The 22049-nt window shown below is 43.0% G+C and overlaps 1 protein-coding gene across 1 annotated transcript; it reads right to left on the bottom strand.

Moving 5' to 3' along the window:
• Nucleotides 1-205: 205 nt before the first annotated feature.
• adgrg2a (adhesion G protein-coupled receptor G2a) lies at nucleotides 206-21534 on the bottom strand (the record flags this gene model as incomplete). The annotated part of the gene is made up of 22 exons (XM_079292387.1): nucleotides 206-294; nucleotides 385-507; nucleotides 850-951; nucleotides 1056-1342; nucleotides 1471-1570; nucleotides 1672-1940; nucleotides 2034-2158; nucleotides 2332-2435; nucleotides 2526-2562; nucleotides 3144-3266; nucleotides 3474-3629; nucleotides 4032-4188; nucleotides 4280-4416; nucleotides 4519-4637; nucleotides 5093-5602; nucleotides 8968-9059; nucleotides 10249-10360; nucleotides 10993-11172; nucleotides 13570-13828; nucleotides 15966-16291; nucleotides 17170-17267; nucleotides 21518-21534. The coding sequence occupies 22 exons, from the start codon at nucleotides 21532-21534 to the stop codon at nucleotides 206-208; spliced, it is 3522 nt and encodes a 1173-aa protein (XP_079148513.1).
• Between the last annotated feature and the right edge of the window lie 515 nt (nucleotides 21535-22049).

The raw sequence follows: 22049 nt of genomic DNA, 5'->3' as shown, positions 1-22049 counted from the left end.
GACATCAAGTCACACTTGATGCGTTCATATCATCCTTCAGTCTCACTTCCTCCGTCCTTCATTGCACCTGTAAAACCTTCATCTCGTGTAACACTGAGTAGCATCTCTCTGAGCGTCCACTCCTGTGATTCGTTTTTTGGCTCTCTCAGATTAGACAGTTATTGTGATCACAAATGGACGCATGACGCAGTCGCCAGGCCTCGCCTTACTGCGACAGATTCCGCCTGTGAAGCTCGTTGAGGAGCGCGTCGCTGTTGGAGTCGTCAGATATTGCGCTGTCCATAAACACAGAGTCTGTGGGAGACCATCACAATATCATGAATGTTTTCGGTACAAAGCTATAAATGCAGTTCAGACATTGCAAACTGCGACCTGTGAACGTACCACTGCCATTGGTGCCGTCGCTGATGACGGAGGAGCTTCGGGAGGTGATGTGGGGAGCTGAGGTGCTTGCCGTGAGGACGGACATATTCCTGTTGGTGTTCTGAGTGGCCGTCCGACTCCAGTCTGCAGAGAAATGTGTACACGACCAACCATGTGTCAGTTTATTAAACTAAACATATGTTTTTGTAATTTCCCAGATTTATCCTGTTTTCATGTTAATTAAAATTTGTATTAGCAAAGGTTAATATTAATATTTTCTCCTCTTTTTCTAGATCTTTTCTGCATTCTCTTCTCCAGTTTGTCATGTTTGTGTGTTCAGATTTGACAGAGTTGTGACTCGAAGAAGGAGTGCTATTTTAAATTTGGGCAATCAGAATGCAGTATATTGTCTCATGCATGTTCCACCCCTGGCCTAATCCGTCCATTCAAATTACCAGAGGCATGAGAACACAGTGAGGTACCCACCTGAGTTCTCAGCCAAGCGCAGTTTCCCGCAGCAAAGATAAGTTCTCCACTCTCTGCGGACACTCTCCTTCAGAGCGCAGTGGAAAATAAAGACGAGCAATCCTGCACAGGACAAATGAAACATTTTTAAAAGGAATAGCTTTTGGGATACATTTGCATTTTATGGTTTGCCTAATTTGGACCCAGTATATTCATACAAGTCTCACCCTGCAGAGAGTTGCATATAGTGAAGAGGTAAACAAAGGGTAAGTAGAGGGGTCCCCAGGCGAACAGGGCGAACCCCCAGGTGAGGCCCAGCAGAATGATGAGGCCAGCGATGCTGCGCAGATCTGTCAACACTCCCCTGTTGGGAGCCTGGTTCTGGGGGTTCTGCTTTTTGATCCGGGACAGCTGGATCATAACGACGATGAAGACCAGCAGGCACAGAGAAAAGATCAGGAGGAAGTAGGCCACCACGCCCACGTAGAAGGCGATGTCATTACGCAGCCAACAGCTACAGGGGGACAGAGAAAGACACATGAAGTCAAAAATGCTGTAAAATGTTGGAAAAACAAACAGAGAAAAAGACAAATCTGTTCATCTGTGATTACAAAAGGTTATTAAGATTCAGACATAACTTACAAGTCATCTGAAGTGCCATCTGTGAATTTTCCATATGTGACCAGACCATAGTTGTCTTTGTCCACTGATATTACAACGATCACCACAATAAGAGGAACGCCTGCAAAGATCAGGATGTTAATCAGCAAAACCATATCAGTAAAAAAAAAAAAAAAGCGACATTATTAAACATTGTGACATTGCGAGCCGAGTGTTACCCACCCCAGCCTAACAGGGAGAACTTGAGCATGTATCTGCTGAGGTAGGGGGCGAACACCCGGACGATGCTCAGGTACATGTGCAGGGCCTCAAGCCCCGCCCAGGTGAAAGATGTCAGCAGGAAGTAATGCAGGAAGAAGGCGGTGCTGATGCAGAGCCCGATTGCTGGGTAGAGCGCCAGCCAGCCGTCCAGGAGGAAGACCAGGTTGAGGAGGAGGAGGGACAGGCAGAGCTGAACCAGGATCTTGGCAGGAATATCCCGCAGCAGTTTACTGAATAGAAAGAGTTTGTTAGGATACACTTTTTTATAGTTCAGCTTTGACATGAGGCTCAGATTAAAGTAGTCTTGGTAAAAAAAATCTTACTTAAATAAGAGATATGTCAGTAAGGTGAGAGCCAGGAAAATGGCAGAGACTCCACAGCCGATGTAGGTGATGAAAGTAAGAATTTGCGCATGCTGACGGTCAATCTGCACGTCTCTGGACAAATCCTGATTCAGGACACACACAAAAAAGATCAAATCAGTGCACATTGTACAACAGCCATGTAGAAGAAGAGTCAGTTCTGTTGTTTTTTCAACATGTTGTAATTGTGATTTGAAGAACTTTATTTGATAGTTGTTGTCACTATATCACACACATATGAACAAATATGGACACAAACCAGCAGAATTGCAAAGGATGTGAGATGGTTGCAGCTGCAGGTTGTTTCTTCTGGTGTGGCTTTGACAACAAAGCAGCCAGCAGAGCTCCAGTGTCCGACACCACCTGAACCGGAGAAACACAACAAACAGAGATACTAATGCCTGTGGAAATGTAACCATCTCAACCCACTCGATGTAGCCTGGACACACTCACCATTCTGCCAAAATGCACAGGAGGCTGTGTAGTTTTCCTGCGAACAAATTGGAAGCATCACAGAGGAACTTTGAGTGATCTGTAAATTCTTTTTTTTTTACATTTATTTTATTTTTAGATCATTTACATCATTTTACTTCCCTCTAAAACCTACTTTTACTTTGACTGACCAAGAAATGCAACTACTTGTGGCATTCCAACCATTCAAAAGAATATGTTCTCATTAAACTCAATATGTTTCAAGGTAAACCTATTTTCTACAGGATTATATTCCCAGTTTTGAACACATGGTTAACATTGTGAATTGAAACAAAACAACAATAACACAACAGAACTACTGAGTTATGTTTCGGCAACAAACCTTTTTGGTAAATAAGGATTTGGCTTAAAGTCAACATAGACTTTGTTTTACTTGGGACACAAACAAAAGTAGTGTCCTGGGTGAAAGTCCTGTGTTTGCTTCCACCCAGCCCATCCTCATCCATATATGCAAACTTTGATTAAAAAACAGAATTGATTAAAAATACAGTTTCGGAGTGTCGTGAGTGGGGTGAGATTCCTCTCTGGAGAAATGGGATCATGAGAAAACGAATGATTTGTATGCGTGTGCACACTCACATTGACGGGGTCGATGTTTCGGATGGTAAACTGAATGTTCTCTGCCAGGTTGCTTATTGAAAGATTGGCCACACTGGCTGCCAGGACGGGACTGACAAGGGTTTCACTATCTAATGCTGCGTCCTGTATAAACAAAAGACAAACATGTCACAGCTATTTCCTCTTCTATTGAACTAAACATAGTTTAAGATTAAAAACAAATGTTTGACTTAACAGAGACAAGTTAAAAATGCTGCTTATAAATCATTGAATGCATCAATAAATACTGCTGTATTCTGTGAAACAATTAGTAAGAGCTGACAATGAGACAATGTGATGATGCGAAAGTACCTGGAAGAAGGTAGGTTTGGTGTAGAAGGTGAACTGGACCCTGTTGGCCTCCTTCTGCTGCTCAAGACTGAGCCCATTGGTGAGGGAGGAGGGCAAGAATACAGACCCCAGAGCAGACCCGGACCTCTTGGACCGGGATCTACCGAGGGCACGGAGCTGGACACAAGAAAGTTTACAAACGGTTAATGGAAAGGTTCGGCACTTCCTGTTGTCTCATCATCTGTTTAAGGTCACTTCCATGAGATTTATTCATTAGCATAATCAAAACTTGTTGCCAGTAAACTTGTTGTTTAAGGCTACCTGTGATTTTCATTCTCAAAAATGTTAATGAAAAGAAGAATAAAGAATTTTGATATGATGAACAGAATTGTTTCCGCATGTCTGGACCACTCATGAATTGTACTCGTTTCTCTGAGAAAATTCCAAGTACGAGATAATCGATAAATGACACAAATTCCCTTAAGTCACTTGTGTCAGATCTGTTCGTAGGAGTTTTTGCATGAGACCAATTGTGTTTCATGAAAAGCAGTGAAACCAGATGGCTGAATTTAAATCTACCTGGACATTATCAGTGTTGAAAATGTCAACGGATGTCACTGGAAAGTTGGTCCCATCGACTGCCCTCACTGCCAGAACCAGCGAACCTGAAGAGAGGATCTCTTTGTCACCAGCGACAACCAGTTTAAGACCCAGATTATCTACCAGACGAATCAGCCTGTATGCAGGACAGAGGACAAAATATTTCAGAGAAATCAAACGTATGGGAATATGTGTGTCCATGTGGGTGAGGGTTGTGTGAGTTGTACCCGTTAGCAGATGCAGAGAGGGCCAATGAGTTGCCTCCCATCAGGTTGCTTATTACGCTGACAGCCTTTTGTCCCAGTGCCTTAGAGACAGTGGGTCCTTCCAGAAGCTTCTCTAAGTTTCTCACCAACTGTGACACCTGCAACATCAATAAAATGATAAAGTTTACTTTGAAGAATCACACAAACTCGTTGTTTTATGCAAACATTTTTCTACAACTTCAATACATCAGAAGCTTCACCTGAGAGGAGTTGAGCGAAGACGCATCCTGTGTTTGATTCAGCAGCTGGTCTGCTTTTTCCTCCTGGGCCTCTTGGCTTATTGTTGTCTCTAAGGTGGTTGTGGATGCAGTTCCTGTACCTTGGCAAGTCATACGAATCAATTATTCATGTATGGTGGACATTATATTGATAAATTACATTAATATGGCAAAAGGATAAAGTTTTCAAGTTGAGACTTTGATCAAAAAGTCCTCCTATTCTGCTGTAAAGAGAAGCATTGTGTCCAAACGGATTAAGGAAATATAGCAGTAAAAGAAAATCTTATGATGCCTTTTCTAATGGACCCATGGACTGCGATGTTTATCTACTTCACAAGTCATTTAAACTATAAAAAGATTTGTAAAAAAGCAAGCTTTTCCAGCCAATTTGATCCACCATATTGAAAAGTTTAATTAGAGGATCCAGCCAAAACTGTAAATTCTGAGCTGTACATACCAGGTTTTATTGAGGTTGTGTTCGTAAGCGTTTGGACAGTTGTTGAAGAAGTCAAGGGAACCGTTGAAGTTGTGGTGTTAACCTGGGCCGGAAGTGTACCATGCGTAGTTGTTGTTGTTGTGTTTGAAGTTGTAGCTTGAACGGAAGCGTCTGTAGTTGTCGAATTGATTCCAGGTACTTTGGTTGTCAGGTTGAAGTCTGTGGTCAAACTGCTTGCAGTTGAGCTTAGATTTAAACTGATTCCAGCAGTTTGATTGAGATTCATGGTGGTACTGACAGCAGAAGCAGCTGTGGTTAAGTTGTCATTTTTGTTGGTTGTTGTGATGTTGTTGGTCATTCTCGCTGTGGTGTGATTTCCAGTATGGTTGTTCAGTGGAGCAACAGTTGGTTTGGTGACGTTGTCAACAACAGACGTGACATTGTCCACAGTTGAGTTTTTGGTGGATGTCGTTGCATTATTAAAAGTTACATTAACTTGTCTTGCAGTGGTGTATGTCATGTTTTCAGACGGAGCAGTTGTGTTCTGTTGTGTTTCCCTGATGGGCGCAGTGGTTTGATTGTCTGTGGCTGTTTTGTTTTGAGTTACAGTAGTAGTGGTTATGTTCTCAACTGTTGTGTAATTGGGAGAAGGTGTAACTGCAGTGACATTGTACACTGTAGTGTGATTGTTTGAAGGTGTAACTGCAGTGACATTGTTCTCTGTTGTGTGATTGGTTGAAGGTGTAACTGCAGTGACATTGTACACTGTAGTGTGATTGTTTGAAGGTGTAACTGCAGTGACATTGTTCTCTGTTGTGTGATTTGTTGAAGGTGTAACTGCAGTGACATTGTACACTGTAGTGTGATTGGTTGAAGATGTAACTGCAGTGACATTGTACACTGTAGTGTGATTGGTTGAAGGTGTAACTGCAGTGACATTGTTCTCTGTTGTGTGATTGGTTGAAGGTGTAACTGCAGTGACATTGTACACTGTAGTGTGATTGTTTGAAGGTGTAACTGCAGTGACATTGTTCTCTGTTGTGTGATTTGTTGAAGGTGTAACTGCAGTGACATTGTACACTGTAGTGTGATTGGTTGAAGGTGTAACTGCAGTGACATTGTACACTGTAGTGTGATTGGTTGAAGGTGTAACTGCAGTGACATTGTTCTCTGTTGTGTGATTGGTTGAAGGTGTAACTGCAGTGACATTGTACACTGTAGTGTGATTGGTTGAAGGTGTAACTGCAGTGACATTGTACACTGTTGTGTGATTGGTTGAAGGTGTAACTGCAGTGACATTGTACACTGTAGTGTGATTGGTTGAAGATGTAACTGCAGTGACATTGTACACTGTTGTGTGATTGGTTGAAGGTGTAACTGCAGTGACATTGTACACTGTAGTGTGATTGTTTGAAGGTGTAACTGCAGTGACATTGTACACTGTTGTGTGATTGGTTGAATGTGTAACTGCAGTGACATTGTACACTGTAGTGTGCTTGGTTGAAGGTGTAACTGCAGTGACATTGTACACTGTAGTGTGATTGTTTGAAGGTGTAACTGCAGTGACATTGTTCTCTGTAGTGTGATTGGTTGAAGATGTAACTGCAGTGATATTGTACACTGTTGTGTGATTGTTTGAAGGTGTAACTGCAGTGACATTGTTCTCTGTTGTGTGATTGGTTGAAGGTGTAACTGCAGTGACATTGTACACTGTAGTGTGATTGTTTGAAGGTGTAACTGCAGTGACATTGTACACTGTAGTGTGATTGTTTGAAGGTGTAACTGCAGTGACATTGTTCTCTGTTGTGTGATTGTTTGAAGGTGTAACTGCAGTGACATTGTTCTCTGTAGTGTGATTGGTTGAAGGTGTAACTGCAGTGACATTGTACACTGTAGTGTGATTGTTTGAAGGTGTAACTGCAGTGACATTGTTCTCTGTTGTGTGATTGTTTGAAGGTGTAACTGCAGTGACATTGTTCTCTGTTGTGTGATTGGTTGAAGGTGTAACTGCAGTGACATTGTACACTGTTGTGTGATTGGTTGAAGGCATAACTGCAGTGACATTGTACACTGTAGTGTGATTGTTTGAAGGTGTAACTGCAGTGACATTGTTCTCTGTTGTGTGATTGGTTGAAGGTGTAACTGCAGTGACATTGTACACTGTAGTGTGATTGGTTGAAGATGTAACTGCAGTGACATTGTACACTGTAGTGTGATTGGTTGAATATGTAACTGCAGTGAGATTGTACACTGTTGTGTGATTGGTTGAAGGTGTAACTGCAGTGACATTGTTCTCTGTTGTGTGATTGGTTGAAGGTGTAACTGCAGTGACATTGTACACTGTAGTGTGATTGGTTGAAGGTGTAACTGCAGTGACATTGTACACTGTAGTGTGATTGGTTGAAGATGTAACTGCAGTGACATTGTACACTGTTGTGTGATTGGTTGAAGGTGTAACTGCAGTGACCTTGTACACTGTAGTGTGATTGTTTGAAGGTGTAACTGCAGTGACGTTGTACACTGTTGTGTGATTGGTTGAAGATGTAACTGCAGTGACATTGTACACTGTTGTATGATTGGTTGAAGGTGTAACTGCAGTGACATTGTACACTGTTGTGTGATTGGTTGAAGGTGTAACTGCAGTGACATTGTACACTGTTGTGTGATTGGTTGAAGGTGTAACTGCAGTGACGTACTCTGTTGTGTGATTTGGAGGCAATGTAGTTGTGTTTAGCATTGAACCGATGGAATCATTTGTAACCATTTGTACTGTTGAGTTGGATAATGTTATGAATTCTGTTGCGTTTCGGTCACTTGTGGTTGTGTTTTGCAATTTTGTATTTTCCGTGGGTGTCAACATTGTGTTATTAGATAAAGTCGTGTTTTGTACTGTTGCATTGTCAGAGACAGTCACAGTCATGTTTTGTGAGCTGGTTTGGAGTACAGGCTGTGCTGTTGAGGACTGGGTACTGTTAATTGTTGCGAGTGGAGTGGTCATGTTAGGCTGAGCTGTTGCTTGTGATGCATTTGTCTTTTGAACTGTTGCAGAACTTTCAGTTGTTGTTTCAGTTTGTTCAGTAGTGTTGGTCACAGATGGTGTTAAGGCTTCAGGAGTTGTTGTGATGTTACTGTTGGTCAGATTGGAAGGCTTTGTAGTGCTTTGTTTAGTTGTGGGAGGCACCGGGGGGCAGCTGTCATTCAGAAGTACTGCAAGGGTCTCATTTGCCTCACTAAAAAAGAACACATAGAAAAATATATTATGAAGTGAAATACTTCTCGTACAAGGCCAGCGCCTTCAATATTAGAGATCCTCAAAGAACAAAGAGGCATGTCATATTGTTATAGAATAGTTCCATTTATCAGTCAGACAACAATAACATGTATCCTTTTCTCATGCTTTTGTACAGTCAGTCAATGTATCTGTGGTCATTTAGTACAGATCTAGACACAAGCTGGTGGTTGTGTTCATTTTATCCGTTGTGAATCCAGTATGGACTCTGTTAAAGAAGATCCCACCTCAGATATGCTGCTTACAGTGTAAGGTAACACCCATCTTTTGTTGAATGCACACTAGCAGCTAATTCGCTTTGTGATTTACATTTCCCTCAGTCTGACTCATCTATTAACAGTTCCGTATGTGAGTTCGATGAACATCATCAGAGAGAGACTTTGTTTCTCTTGTGCCCAAAATGCATGACTATAAATTCCCAAAAAAGCCACCACCAAAGGAATGTTTTATTCATTTACCATTTAAGCAGAGTGGGGTCAGGTTGGCACAAATTAGAAGTCAGCAGGTCACTGGCCACCCAGGTCAGGTTGGATGCCAACAGAGTACTGACAACCAAACTAGGAGGACCACATACCACTGAGGATACACAGAGCACCATCAATAACACATTTAGAAAATATATGCTTATATATATAATAGAGCTTGAAAATACATAAACCTGCAGACTAACCCATGCGTGTGAGTGGCCTTTCATTTGCTATGCTACTGTCGCTGTCAATGACTTGTTGCAGAAGTTTTTTCAGGGAGCATTCATTGACGGCTCCAAACATCTCCAGTATCACCATGCAGCTGTACAACCTAGACACCAGCAGCAAAAGGGGATTCGCATCTTTATGTGCAGATAAGATGTCTTCTATGTTATATAAGAGTAATGTGTACATAATAGACACTCTACCTCTGTTGTGTCCCCTGGCATTTCAGATGAGCACGCTGGATAAAGAAAGACATTTATGAAGCATGATTAACAACTCTTGATCAACGTGAGGAGAAGGACTTTCAGTCAGTACCAAACTTTTATCTGCAGTGTGATTTACCCGGTAGCGCTTTAAAATGTCTTGGCACACTGACCTGGAAACAAAGAATTGTTCACGTGTGTCATTTATGACCACCAAAACACTTTCACTTTCAGTATTCAGGTAAACTGTACAATAACTTCCCATGGTCAACATGTATAGACTTACGCTGGCATTGTGTTACACTTGGTGGCTACACGCTGTCCAGACAACTGTTAACAGGGTTAGAAAGTCAGTACATAGCATGTATATGCAATAGAAAGTAGTGTTAAATCATACTGTGATGTACATACCAATTGTTTTAGGAAGCTTACATTAACAGAGGCACTGTTAATATTGATTCTTATGGCAAAAAACTGTCCTGCAGAAAAAAGAAGGATAAGTTGTCAGGGTTAGTACTTGCAACATACCTTCTGAGAAACTGTGTGTTCCAGTTAAAAGAGTATTTCAATATTTTGGAGAATACCTGATACGCTTCGTTGCATTGAGGTCCATCATTTAAATATGAAGCTACAGCCAGTAGACGGTTAGCTTAGCTTAGCACAAAGACTGGAAAACGGCTCTACTGCATTTAAAGTTTGCAAAACATCCCATACAGTCACACGTAGGCAACAAAGTACACAGTACAAAACACGCTGGCAGTACAAACATATGAAGACAGGCAGGAAGGCAGTATTTTGGCTGTTTTCTTACTTGCAGAGCTACAGAAAGCGGTACAGTCACAAAAGCGAGGCGCTTCACCTGAGGCACAGACAAAAACACAGTTACAGCAGCAGGTGCAGCAGTGGACTTGCTTTAAATATAATGGGAGCCTGTGCTTTTGACACTCACTGCTGCAGGATTCAGTCTGAGGTTGTGGAGCTGGGTTGGAATTGGGCTCAACAAGGGAGCTAAGTGAAATGAAAGCTGATGAGATACAGGGTGTAATTATGTACAGATATACGCTCACTCAAACAAACAAAGGTTTTGCTCACCATGTAAGCTCGGACAGTTTGTTCCCCCGACAGATATCATCGAGGGAAGATGTGGACGTACACCTCACAAACCCGCCACTGGAGGGCTCCACATTCCCACAAACATCTCGACCTGACGGGGACAAAATCAATATGAGTAAGCTAAAAAACAAACTCTGTGTGTGCTCTTCTGGATTTTTGTTCAGGTTAGAGTTAAGCATGTTATGAATCATGGTCTGGGAATGAATTATGTCAATGAGGGTCCCCACAAGGAAATAAATACAAAGGTTTGTGTGTTTTTGTGCTCTGTGGTTCTGCCTTTTGCAAGGGACCGTTTTGTTTTGGACACACACACACACACACACACACACACACACACACACACACACACACACACACACACACACACACACACACACACACACACACACACACACACACACACACACACACACACACACACACACACACACACACACACACACACACACACTGTAACTTCAGAAAGGTGAGTCTATGTACAATAAGGCAGTCTGTGTATTCCGGTTGGTGGTTTGCATGCGTGCACAGGTGCATCGGTATTTATACAAATGCAACTCCATTTACATAGAATAGAAATAGAATAGATACTATCTTTATCCCTTAGTCAAAGTAATTTAAGCGTGGGTGGATTTTGCAAGTTTGCAAAATACTCTGTGTTTTTGAGAATGTATGACGATCACCACGTAGGCAAAAAGGTAAATGAGTTGATTGAGAACTGCTCACCGACTCTCTCCACCTCTCTTGTGATTCTCGCTTGTAATTGTTGATCTCCGGCTTGCTGCAGTGCAGAGACTCCAGCCAGCTGCAGTTCACACGCTGGGACGGCTCGGCTGAGCTGCAACAGCACATCGCAGGTTGTTTGCCTGGAAGCAAAGTATTCACACCACTGTGAGGAGGTGAAATCTGAAGCAGAAGTGAACACAAAAACGCTTAATGGCATGCTGTTACCTTATGCCACTTTTTATACTGCAGTTCACCTGAACCGCCTGCAACGAGAGAGAGGAAAGTTGTAGTCGTCAGCCTGCCTTGTACGAGACAATTCATTCTGAAAAGTTGAAAGTGTGTTGCCCGTTTCTGGGACAGACTGACCTGAAGTTGTACGTCATCCAGACATAAACCTTCGCCACTGAGGCAACCAAACGCATTTGACACCTGAGTGAGAGATGGCGAGACAGAGGCAGACATGCTGATACTGTGTGGGAGGAAGCGTGAGCGAAGCACATACAGTACAAATGTTTTGTGGTGTTCAGTACATGAAAGACTGTCAGCTCAGGTATGCTCCTTCCGTGAGTACAGTCAGAGTGAGTCAGCCGACTGAAAAAAAATCAATTAGCGGCTGTTTAATTGCAGCAGAACCTGTTTTAAAAGGTCGAGATTTGTACTGAAACAGTTCAGAGCAGCAACAAACACCTCAGATGCTCCAAGAATCCAAGACAGGACTGAGGAGACATGATCAGCAATAACTTACAATGAACATTTAGAATTTTGTCATGACGAACTTTTCATCTTATTTTTTCTTTTCTTGGTAGAACTGTGCTTCCATAGTGATGAACTAAATCGTGACGATGACTCTTTGTAGATTGTTTTGAGTCATTTTGTATCACAAAAATGAAAATAATTTCTGGTTCCAGCTTGGATTTACTTTTGGTGGTTTCCTTTAGTCTTCTACGATTGTAAACTGAATGTGTTCGAGTTTTACGCAGTTTTTTGGACAAAACAAGACGTTCAGCTCAGTGAATTTTCACCTCTCGTTTAGCCTAAAGAATCCGTTTGAAGTCTTGTCTGTATTTAAAGGATCATTGTGCTTCTATATTATCTTAAAATTGGGAGGATTCTGTATAAAGAGAGCCGTGATTTCTGTACAGCTCATCTAATTTGGATCGAAACACCTTCAATCTCCTTTGATCAGCAGCTGCAACCTGAAGTCTATTGTTTCATTTTAAAGCCAACACATACGATAGAAAAAGATATGATGCACAGTTTTAATACCGGGGTTCGAGAGGGAGGGACTGGTTATGTAAAGAGTTAACGTTGTCTGACACATCATTCAGGTTTACATAACAATAAATGATTGACCTTCAAAGCTAAATTCATGTCAGGTGCATGACATGGTTGGAATATTTTGCTAATACGACGGTAATCCTTGTGCCGGTAATACTTGTTTATGACAAGGCGTCACCTGATGCTACTTAGGGCAGAGACAATGAAAGAGTGGCAGCTGAAAGGTACGGGAGAAACCCTACAAGGGGAATGAAGAGCGCTTGTCACTCTCACCAAGCTGTGGACGTCTTGTTCAGTCCCACGGCCGCCTGTGGCGTTCACACTTATTAGCATCCAAAAGTAAGCATCTGCAGAAAGAAACGAAGTTGTAAGGTCATAAATACGGCTGAATAAAACGCTCTGATTGGACAAAAGGTGGATGTTTCTTACTGTTATTGGAGCAGAGTTGGCTGACGTTACAGTTTAATAATGTGGACCCTAAAAGAAGAGAGGAAACAGATTATTTTAAGCATTGGTTAAGGTCTCTTATTATACACCCACACAGTTATCTGTCGCCAGCATCATTCACCTGTGACATTAGACGTCTGGTTGCTCATGTGAGTGACAGGTGTTGCTATGACAGGACTTGAGGTATTTGTAGTTGAAGGATCTGGTAAAAGACAAAATGAGGGAAGATTGTTCAGTCATAATCAGAGGGAGGCACTGTAATTGAGACGATTAGAAGTATTATTATATTTTTATCTTGCTCACCAGGTGGAGGTGAGAGTGACCGCACAAATGCATTTGGTGCTGAAACAGTGAATTAAGGAAATTAAGGTCTGAGCCTCAAGAGAGTGGTCACGCCACTCACCACTCCTCTCCACATACCGGCACATACAAATACACAAATGCATTGAGACAAAATACACACACCATGCATGTGAATGTGTGCATCACGTGAATACACACCATTAGTGACGCTTCTGTAAGCACGAGGCCGGCCTCTCAGCCGTCTGTGGTCTACAGGACACATGAAAACATGCAGCATTCAACATCCAACATGCTCTAAGAACATGCACAACTACTGAGTGTTAGAAATGAATTAAAGATGACAAATTGGAAACATGCAGAGCTACAGTATGTTTCAGCAAGAATGGAAGTCTCTTAAATTCCATGATGAAGAAATAGAAAGGATTACGCTGCATTCTGTTATGGATGCAGTTGGTTAGTAAAAGTATTTCATGCACAATATCCCAGCTTGAACAGCCTCCTCACGTAGGATCAGTGCGATAAAGAAGAGCTTATGCGTGTCTGTCTCACCACACGGAAGGTTGGGGTCTCTCTGTCTGGCCCTGGGGCTGGTCACGCCCCAGTACCGACCATTCCAGCCAATCACGGTGCCGTCCTCGCAGGGACCACGGTGGCCCAGGTCCGCCCACATGCGGAACAAGTACAGCTCCACTTCCCCGAGCGCGGCTCCCGGGGGCCGGTCTCTGGGACGGCAGCCCAGCCACAGGGAGCCGGTGGGGGGGATGGCCTGAGCGATGACCGTCCTCTCAGCCACCATTCTCCCGTCAACCTGAAACATTTACACAGCTTGTGTTGCTCGTATCCCAAATGACAAGAGTTCAAAAGTTTGACTCATGCAATTACTGCTGCAACATTTGTCAAAGTCTGGAAAGGTCACAACGCTGAAAATGAATTTGAGGGCGAAAGAAACACATTGCACTCAGACGATTACAAAGGTTTTAAATAAACTGTCAGATTGGCCAAACTTATTTTAAAAAGAGTAAAATGATTACCCTGCCTTGCTTTTTATTTTACCGTACATCCAAATAAAGAGGTTAAGATAATTTGACTCAACAGTTAGCATGTTTTCAACCGGTGTGATTGTGCTTCTCGCCCTCTCAGTTTCGATGTCGCCATGTTCCCAGATATCAACAAGACAGATAGACAGACAGACAGACAGACAGACAGACAGACAGACAGACAGACAGACAGACAGACAGACAGACAGACAGACAGACAGACAGACAGACAGACAGACAGACAGACAGACAGACAGACAGACAGACAGACAGACAGACAGACAGACAGACAGACAGACAGACAGACAGACAGACAGACAGACAGACAGACAGACAGACAGACAGACAGACAGACAGACAGACAGACAGACAGACAGACAGACAGACAGACAGACAGACAGACAGACAGACAGACAGACAGACAGACAGACAGACAGACAGACAGACAGACAGACAGACAGACAGACAGACAGACAGACAGACAGACAGACAGACAGACAGACAGACAGACAGACAGACAGACAGACAGACAGACAGACAGACAGACAGACAGACAGACAGACAGACAGACAGACAGACAGACAGACAGACAGACAGACAGACAGACAGACAGACAGACAGACAGACAGACAGACAGACAGACAGACAGACAGACAGACAGACAGACAGACAGACAGACAGACAGACAGACAGACAGACAGACAGACAGACAGACAGACAGACAGACAGACAGACAGACAGACAGACAGACAGACAGACAGACAGACAGACAGACAGACAGACAGACAGACAGACAGACAGACAGACAGACAGACAGACAGACAGACAGACAGACAGACAGACAGACAGACAGACAGACAGACAGACAGACAGACAGACAGACAGACAGACAGACAGACAGACAGACAGACAGACAGACAGACAGACAGACAGACAGACAGACAGACAGACAGACAGACAGACAGACAGACAGACAGACAGACAGACAGACAGACAGACAGACAGACAGACAGACAGACAGACAGACAGACAGACAGACAGACAGACAGACAGACAGACAGACAGACAGACAGACAGACAGACAGACAGACAGACAGACAGACAGACAGACAGACAGACAGACAGACAGACAGACAGACAGACAGACAGACAGACAGACAGACAGACAGACAGACAGACAGACAGACAGACAGACAGACAGACAGACAGACAGACAGACAGACAGACAGACAGACAGACAGACAGACAGACAGACAGACAGACAGACAGACAGACAGACAGACAGACAGACAGACAGACAGACAGACAGACAGACAGACAGACAGACAGACAGACAGACAGACAGACAGACAGACAGACAGACAGACAGACAGACAGACAGACAGACAGACAGACAGACAGACAGACAGACAGACAGACAGACAGACAGACAGACAGACAGACAGACAGACAGACAGACAGACAGACAGACAGACAGACAGACAGACAGACAGACAGACAGACAGACAGACAGACAGACAGACAGACAGACAGACAGACAGACAGACAGACAGACAGACAGACAGACAGACAGACAGACAGACAGACAGACAGACAGACAGACAGACAGACAGACAGACAGACAGACAGACAGACAGACAGACAGACAGACAGACAGACAGACAGACAGACAGACAGACAGACAGACAGACAGACAGACAGACAGACAGACAGACAGACAGACAGACAGACAGACAGACAGACAGACAGACAGACAGACAGACAGACAGACAGACAGACAGACAGACAGACAGACAGACAGACAGACAGACAGATAGATAGATAGATAGATAGACAGATAGACAGATAGATAGATAGACAGATAGATAGATAGATAGATAGATAGATACTTAGTACACTAAGTATTACCTCCAGGCTGAAGGAGTTGCGTGGCACGTCCCTCCTCAGACACACCCTGTGCCAGTGTGTTGGAGAGAGCCGGATAGGAAATCTGTGTCGGACCCTGAGCAGCCACCCATACAGCGCCTCATCGTCCCCCTCCAGACCCAGCTCAGGTTTTGGGGCGTGGACCGAGCTGTAAGAGAAGGCCACCCAGGCTCCGGGGACAACCACGCGGATGTCCACGCACAAAGTCATCTGAAAGAGCAGCGGCATGGCGACACTGCCCTGCAGGGTCCAGTGGTCCTCACAGCCATTTAACACTGCCTTAGTGTCTCCCAGGAAATAGCCTTCCGCTGGAACGGGGGAAAGAAATGCAGATTTACAGCCTTAGTTGCAGAGCTGCACTGAAAGCAGACATAGTCTCGGTAGTTGAGTTAAACTTAAGACCAAAAGACTTTTAACGTAAACACAACCATAGCATGTTATCACATTCAGCTGATGTGAAGAACTTGTTGGCAAACCCTGGATCTTTTCATGACGCTGCTGGATATGCGCACAGTGAGGGCCTTCAAGGGTCCGGATCCCTTTTAATCCTTTAAATCAAGATTGAAGACTTTGCTGTTTGCTTGCGCCTTTCATTGAACCAGAGTCAAGGATATTAATCACTTTCCTGCATTTCTGCATTTCTCTACTGTATTTTTACTGCAACTTTTATTCTATTTTTAGCTTTTTAATGTTTTAATGACTTCATTGTTTTTAAATCTCCTGGCTTTATGTTTTGATGCTTTTATGTGAAGCACTTTGAAGTGCCTTGTTGAAATGTTCTATACAAATAAACGTCCCTCGCCTAGCCTTGCCTTGCATTGCCTTTCGGCAGACTGGGCCGACCCACCCATTGAGAAGTTTTTTAATATTTTCGGTCCATTATCAGAAACAGTGGCGTGATTATGGAAACCAATTGGAAACACTAATTGCCATTTATTTATCTCTTGCAAGGCATGTGTTGTCAACATGTCTTGATGACTCATCCCCAAGCTTAAATGAAGCTTAATTAAAGAGTCTCTCTCCATCGCTACATAGCGATCAAGGACAAGGCTTGGCCAAGGAACAGCAACAATAAGACCTCATTATGTCATTCCTGCCTACGAATGAATGATAATGTAGGTGATTCAATTAAATTGAGGTGAGGAATTATATCTCTTTGGAACTGTTTTGTTGTCTCCCGGCTTACCTTTGGGTGGAGTGGCTGCCAACAGTAGAAGCCAGATGACGAGAAGGAAATGATGCGTCCATCTCCACCATCCTTCAAAGCGAAGGCCATGCATCCTCCTGGAAACACAAGGTGACATGAATTCACAAGAAATGAGACATGTTTCTCTTTCTTTGGTTTTATTTTGGGTTTATTTACCTCTGCGCTCTCGTTTGTGTCCGCTGCTTCTCTGTCGCTTATCATAAAATATTAAAATTGCATTTCAAGCTCTGTGAGTGGGAACAACAACGTCCCAAATTTCTGAAAAGTTCCTCCCTTCCATTCTGCGTTTCTAAATGTGGATACGATCACGGCACGTCATTGTTTCAGCCGTGGGATTTCATCGAAATGATCCGAAACTGATGAACTGAAAGGATCGAATGATATTTGTGGCTTTGTCTGCACTCACGGATTGACTGCAGGGCAGGGGTGGACTCGGCAGCTTGGGTTACACCGCACTGCAGTCACACCTTCATAGGTTGCAGGTTCATGTTGCTTGTGGTGTTTTTATATTGTTGATGGGCTACACCTCACTTTCTGCCCTAAAATGTAGATGAAACAGTATCCCGCACTACATGAAGTACTTTGTTGCATAATTTACACATCAAGGAGACAGAAAACAACTTCATCATTCATTCGGAGGAGTGTAAGTCCAGTATTCACGCTCCTCTAAGCTCTGTTTGGGTTTCCACCAACTCCAGAGGGAAATATCTGTTTAGCCTCTGCATGTTACACTGTGTTCACCGGCTAGTCGCTAACTTTCTCCGTTTGCGGATTAGTGCTGGAAAGGTGTCAAAAGACTGAAAAACCAAAACAACAATCTTAAAGACGCTAAAACGTCAACGCTGAGGGGAACTACAGAGTCAGGTGATGAGAGTTGTTGAGATAATGGTTTCCTTTCACATGACACATCATCTTGTGATCTGTTGTTCTCATAAACATATGATTACTGTAGCTTTGACACTGGCCAAAACCTTTTAACATTGAACTCGTTCAACATAAACATGCAGTCTAAAGAGACTTACGTGGAACAGCAGAGGTGAGCACTCGAGTCACATGATTTGGACTTAAGTCGGACTCAAACATTTTACGAGTTTAGTCCCGAGTTGACAAAATCAAAAAAGACCTGCAACCTGACTTCACTTCACAAGCCCAAAGATCAAAAGGTATGTTCAATAAAAAACATGAAAGTAAGTATTACATACCATATCAGCCCATTGCTTCCCACTGCAATACATGAAACACTAAACAAACATTTCTAATGGTTTGGCTGCCCTTCATCGTCACTGTCTACGGTCTAGTGGTCAAAAGAAAAATTCAAAAGACGTACAGAAACGAAGTTAGGACACACCAAGTCAAGAAGTCTTTGTATCTCATCGACAATGCTGTTTGCACTTTCTTGCACCTTTATTTGTTGTGCATGTTTCTTGTTGCTGCATATTTTAATGTATAGCACAACGAGTTACATGCAATCATCTCGGCTTTTAGACGCGTTGAAGACTGATTAGCAATTCTTTTTTAATTAAACATTTAAATTCAGATAGCATCGATGCATCAAGATATATTTCCCAAATGTGCATTCTCTTCCTTTAACAGAAACCTGCTCATTAAAAAAAACACATGACAGTACACGTAATGACCTAATGACACTGTATTAAAAGGGAGAGTCTGCAATTAAGCCTTATTGATAAAATGTGGATGTTCATCATTCTTCACCGCGGGGTTGCTCGGTTTTGTTCCCGGACTGATCTGATCTACAATTATCTGAAAACCTTTGATACAAATGGATTAAGATGAAAGACTTTAGTGGGGAAACATTGTTTACTGTGACCCACGAGAGACAAGTATTACTAGTACACGTCTGTTCTCCGGGTAAGTTACATTTAAAAATGATGACTGCAGTGCTGCTTAAGGAAGCTTAAACCGTCTCATCATACGTGTGAATTGTCTGCGTCTGTGATCATCGTATGTTGTGTCTGAAATGAAAAGGCACCTGTTGAAGCCTCGAGGACGACACAAAAGCCATATTGTTATTGTCCTTCCTAATCTCATGTTCCCAGTCTGACTTTCTATATGTGAGCGCAAAACAGTGAAACAAAACAGTGTCAAGAAACTTACAATTGGTCGAATCAAAACCTCTTTAAATGAGCGATCCGCAGACTGTCATATGCTACATCTTCAGACAAAATATTAAAAGTGCCATGGAGTTCTTTTCTTTTTGCTTACCTTATGCTTTTCAGAAGAATGTGCAGTCTATGTAGGTTCACGGGTGTGAATGCATGCACATATGCACACGTCTCTCCATACTTTCCAAAATATCATTCATCCATCAGTGATGAGTCAAAAAACTGCCACCGTTGAAGCGTCCTTCACGGCTTCTCTGTGTTTTCTTCTCTTCTTCTGCTGCTGCTTCTTCTCTCCTCTCTCCTCAGTTGATCGCCCTATTATGTTCTGTATACACCTGCCTCTTACACAAGCACATCGTCTGTAGCAACAGGTGTGTGTGTGTGTGTGTGTGTGTGTGTGCGTAGGAGAGCGTGTCAAGGTGTGTTCAGGAAATCAGAATTTTTTAAATGTGACAGTGTACCAAAAGTAATGACACACCTCCAGAGGAGAAGGAGGAGGGCAGAGACAGACAGAGATAGTAAACTATCTTTCTATCTATCATATATTTATCTATCATTTCAGTATTTTTTCTCAGTATGACTGGAGGGCAGCAGCTGGTATTACAGGATGCAGGACCAGACAGGTCCTGGACAGGGTATTAGCCTTTATCTGGTGTGTGTGTGTGTGTGTGTGTGTGTGTGTGTGTGTGTGTGTGTGTGTGTGTGTGTGTGTGTGTGTGTGTGTGTGTGTGTGTGTGTCTGTAGAAAAGTACGTGTGTTGCAGCAAGTTGCAAAAATTACACGGTAGGCTCAAGTATGAAATATCGGATGCCGGCAGACAAACCAGTCAAACATCTTCTCTCTTTCACACACACACCGACGGCGAGGCTGTGAATTTGAAGAATGGCATCTGACGTCAGACGTAAAATGAACAAACAAGACAAGAGCAGCCTCAGGGCGACACGCGAATCTCAGTGTGTCTTTACTGCGTGTGTGTGCGTGTGTGTGTGTGTGTGTGTGTGTGTGTGGAGGCATCTTGATAATTAAGTAGTTGACTATTGGCCACAAGGGGGCAATAAAGACTACAGTGATTTTTATTTCCCTCCACTACATATCAAGTGTCAGCCTTTGTTCATTTTTACTGAGGGGTAACAAAACAGTATCAGATCAGTGGAGCGGAGCAGAACTGCAGCATGTTACTGCTCTTCTTCAGTGACACAGCACTTTTTAGGGGAGTTATTTTCAGTCTGTGTGTGTGTGTGCATGTGCGTGCGTGTGTGTTTGTTTCAAACGAATCAAAATACCACCGGAAAGCTTTTACCGCTCTTCTCTTTTCTGCACCTATTCAAAGTTAAAACTCCTCACGGCTTGACAAAAATGTCCTTTTCTGCTCCAAAGAGGAATGTAGAGCATCGTGTCCGTCTATAATAGAGAGCTTTGAATATGCAAATGTGATGTTAAGACAATATAGTCCATCTACCTGTCTCTAGGGCCCCGTTTACACCCTTAACATTTAAACCTTTAACACCTTGGCTGATCTGATCACAAATAGTGAACAGACTTGCATTGAAACAGCACATTTCTAGTCTTGGCAAGCACTTTGCAACACGAAGCACTAACCCATTCACACAGTCATTCACTTGTTGGCTGCCATACACGGTGCCATCCTCTTATCAGGATTGGTAAACACTCAAGCACACTCTTGCCCAAAAACACTTTGACATTTAACCCACTGGAGGCAGCAAGTCCTAGTCTGCCAGGAATTAAAAGGTGAAGAAATCAAATATTTATTCACGTGTTCCAGCCAAACCAAACTGCCCAAGATATTTGACGCAGTTGTAATACATCTCTCGGGCCTTTCTTCATTTTATTTTAGACATCGTGGATAAATTTAGCTGATGAGATGTGAGAACCAACTGGAGATGAGACAAAGCAGGACCAAAGGGAGGGAAAGGCTTTGATGACGCATTTTCCTGTCACGTCCTTGGCGGGGACACATCAGGACGCATTAGCGTTGACACTACTAAAGACACGACACCTCGCCAAGTGTTCCCAGTGATCAGATTACAATGCATCGTACACTACGCTGTCCACTTGTGGTCCAATCACCCGAGACACATCTGAACTTGAACAGTCAGACACTCCTGTCCAGAAAGGTCACCTACATTGAGCTTCAGCATGACCTGAGTGTCCTGCCAAAATCTCCCTGAGGGACATGCCCTTACCTGCTCACATCGTTCATACAGGATCAATACCTTTACCTGTACCGCAACCAGATAAACCAGAGACAAGATTCAGCTGTTGTAGTGCTGGGTGGTATCAACCAGTTCAACCTGTAATTTCCTGTATGATATGAATTTTTCATATCAAGTAAGTAAACATTTGTTTTACTATATTGGGCCCTAAAGGAGGTCAAAAAAATAGAACTGAACTAAATATACATCAAACTGAAGGACAGCAGAAGGAGGAGATTTCTTCAACCCCAACAAAGACTAAACTGTCCTTTCTAGATGACAAACAGGGGGAACATATTTACCAATTCAACAAAAGAAGGGTGGACATAACACAATTACAAATAAACACTCAAACTCAATATCAGCTATAACAAAAATAAACAGAAGAACTCAAAACTAAACTTACAAATGTCAATTGTAAGTCTTTATTCTACATCCGGCATGCAGCTCCACAGCTCCTGCTGTACCTGTGGACCTGAGCAGCGACCACAGAGGTCGCAGCAGTGACCTACATTTGGATTGA

The sequence above is a fragment of the Melanostigma gelatinosum genome (genome assembly GCF_949748355.1).
Source record: "Melanostigma gelatinosum genome assembly, chromosome: 20".
NCBI lineage: Eukaryota > Metazoa > Chordata > Actinopteri > Perciformes > Zoarcidae > Melanostigma > Melanostigma gelatinosum.
This window is presented reverse-complemented; position numbering and strand designations above follow the sequence as displayed.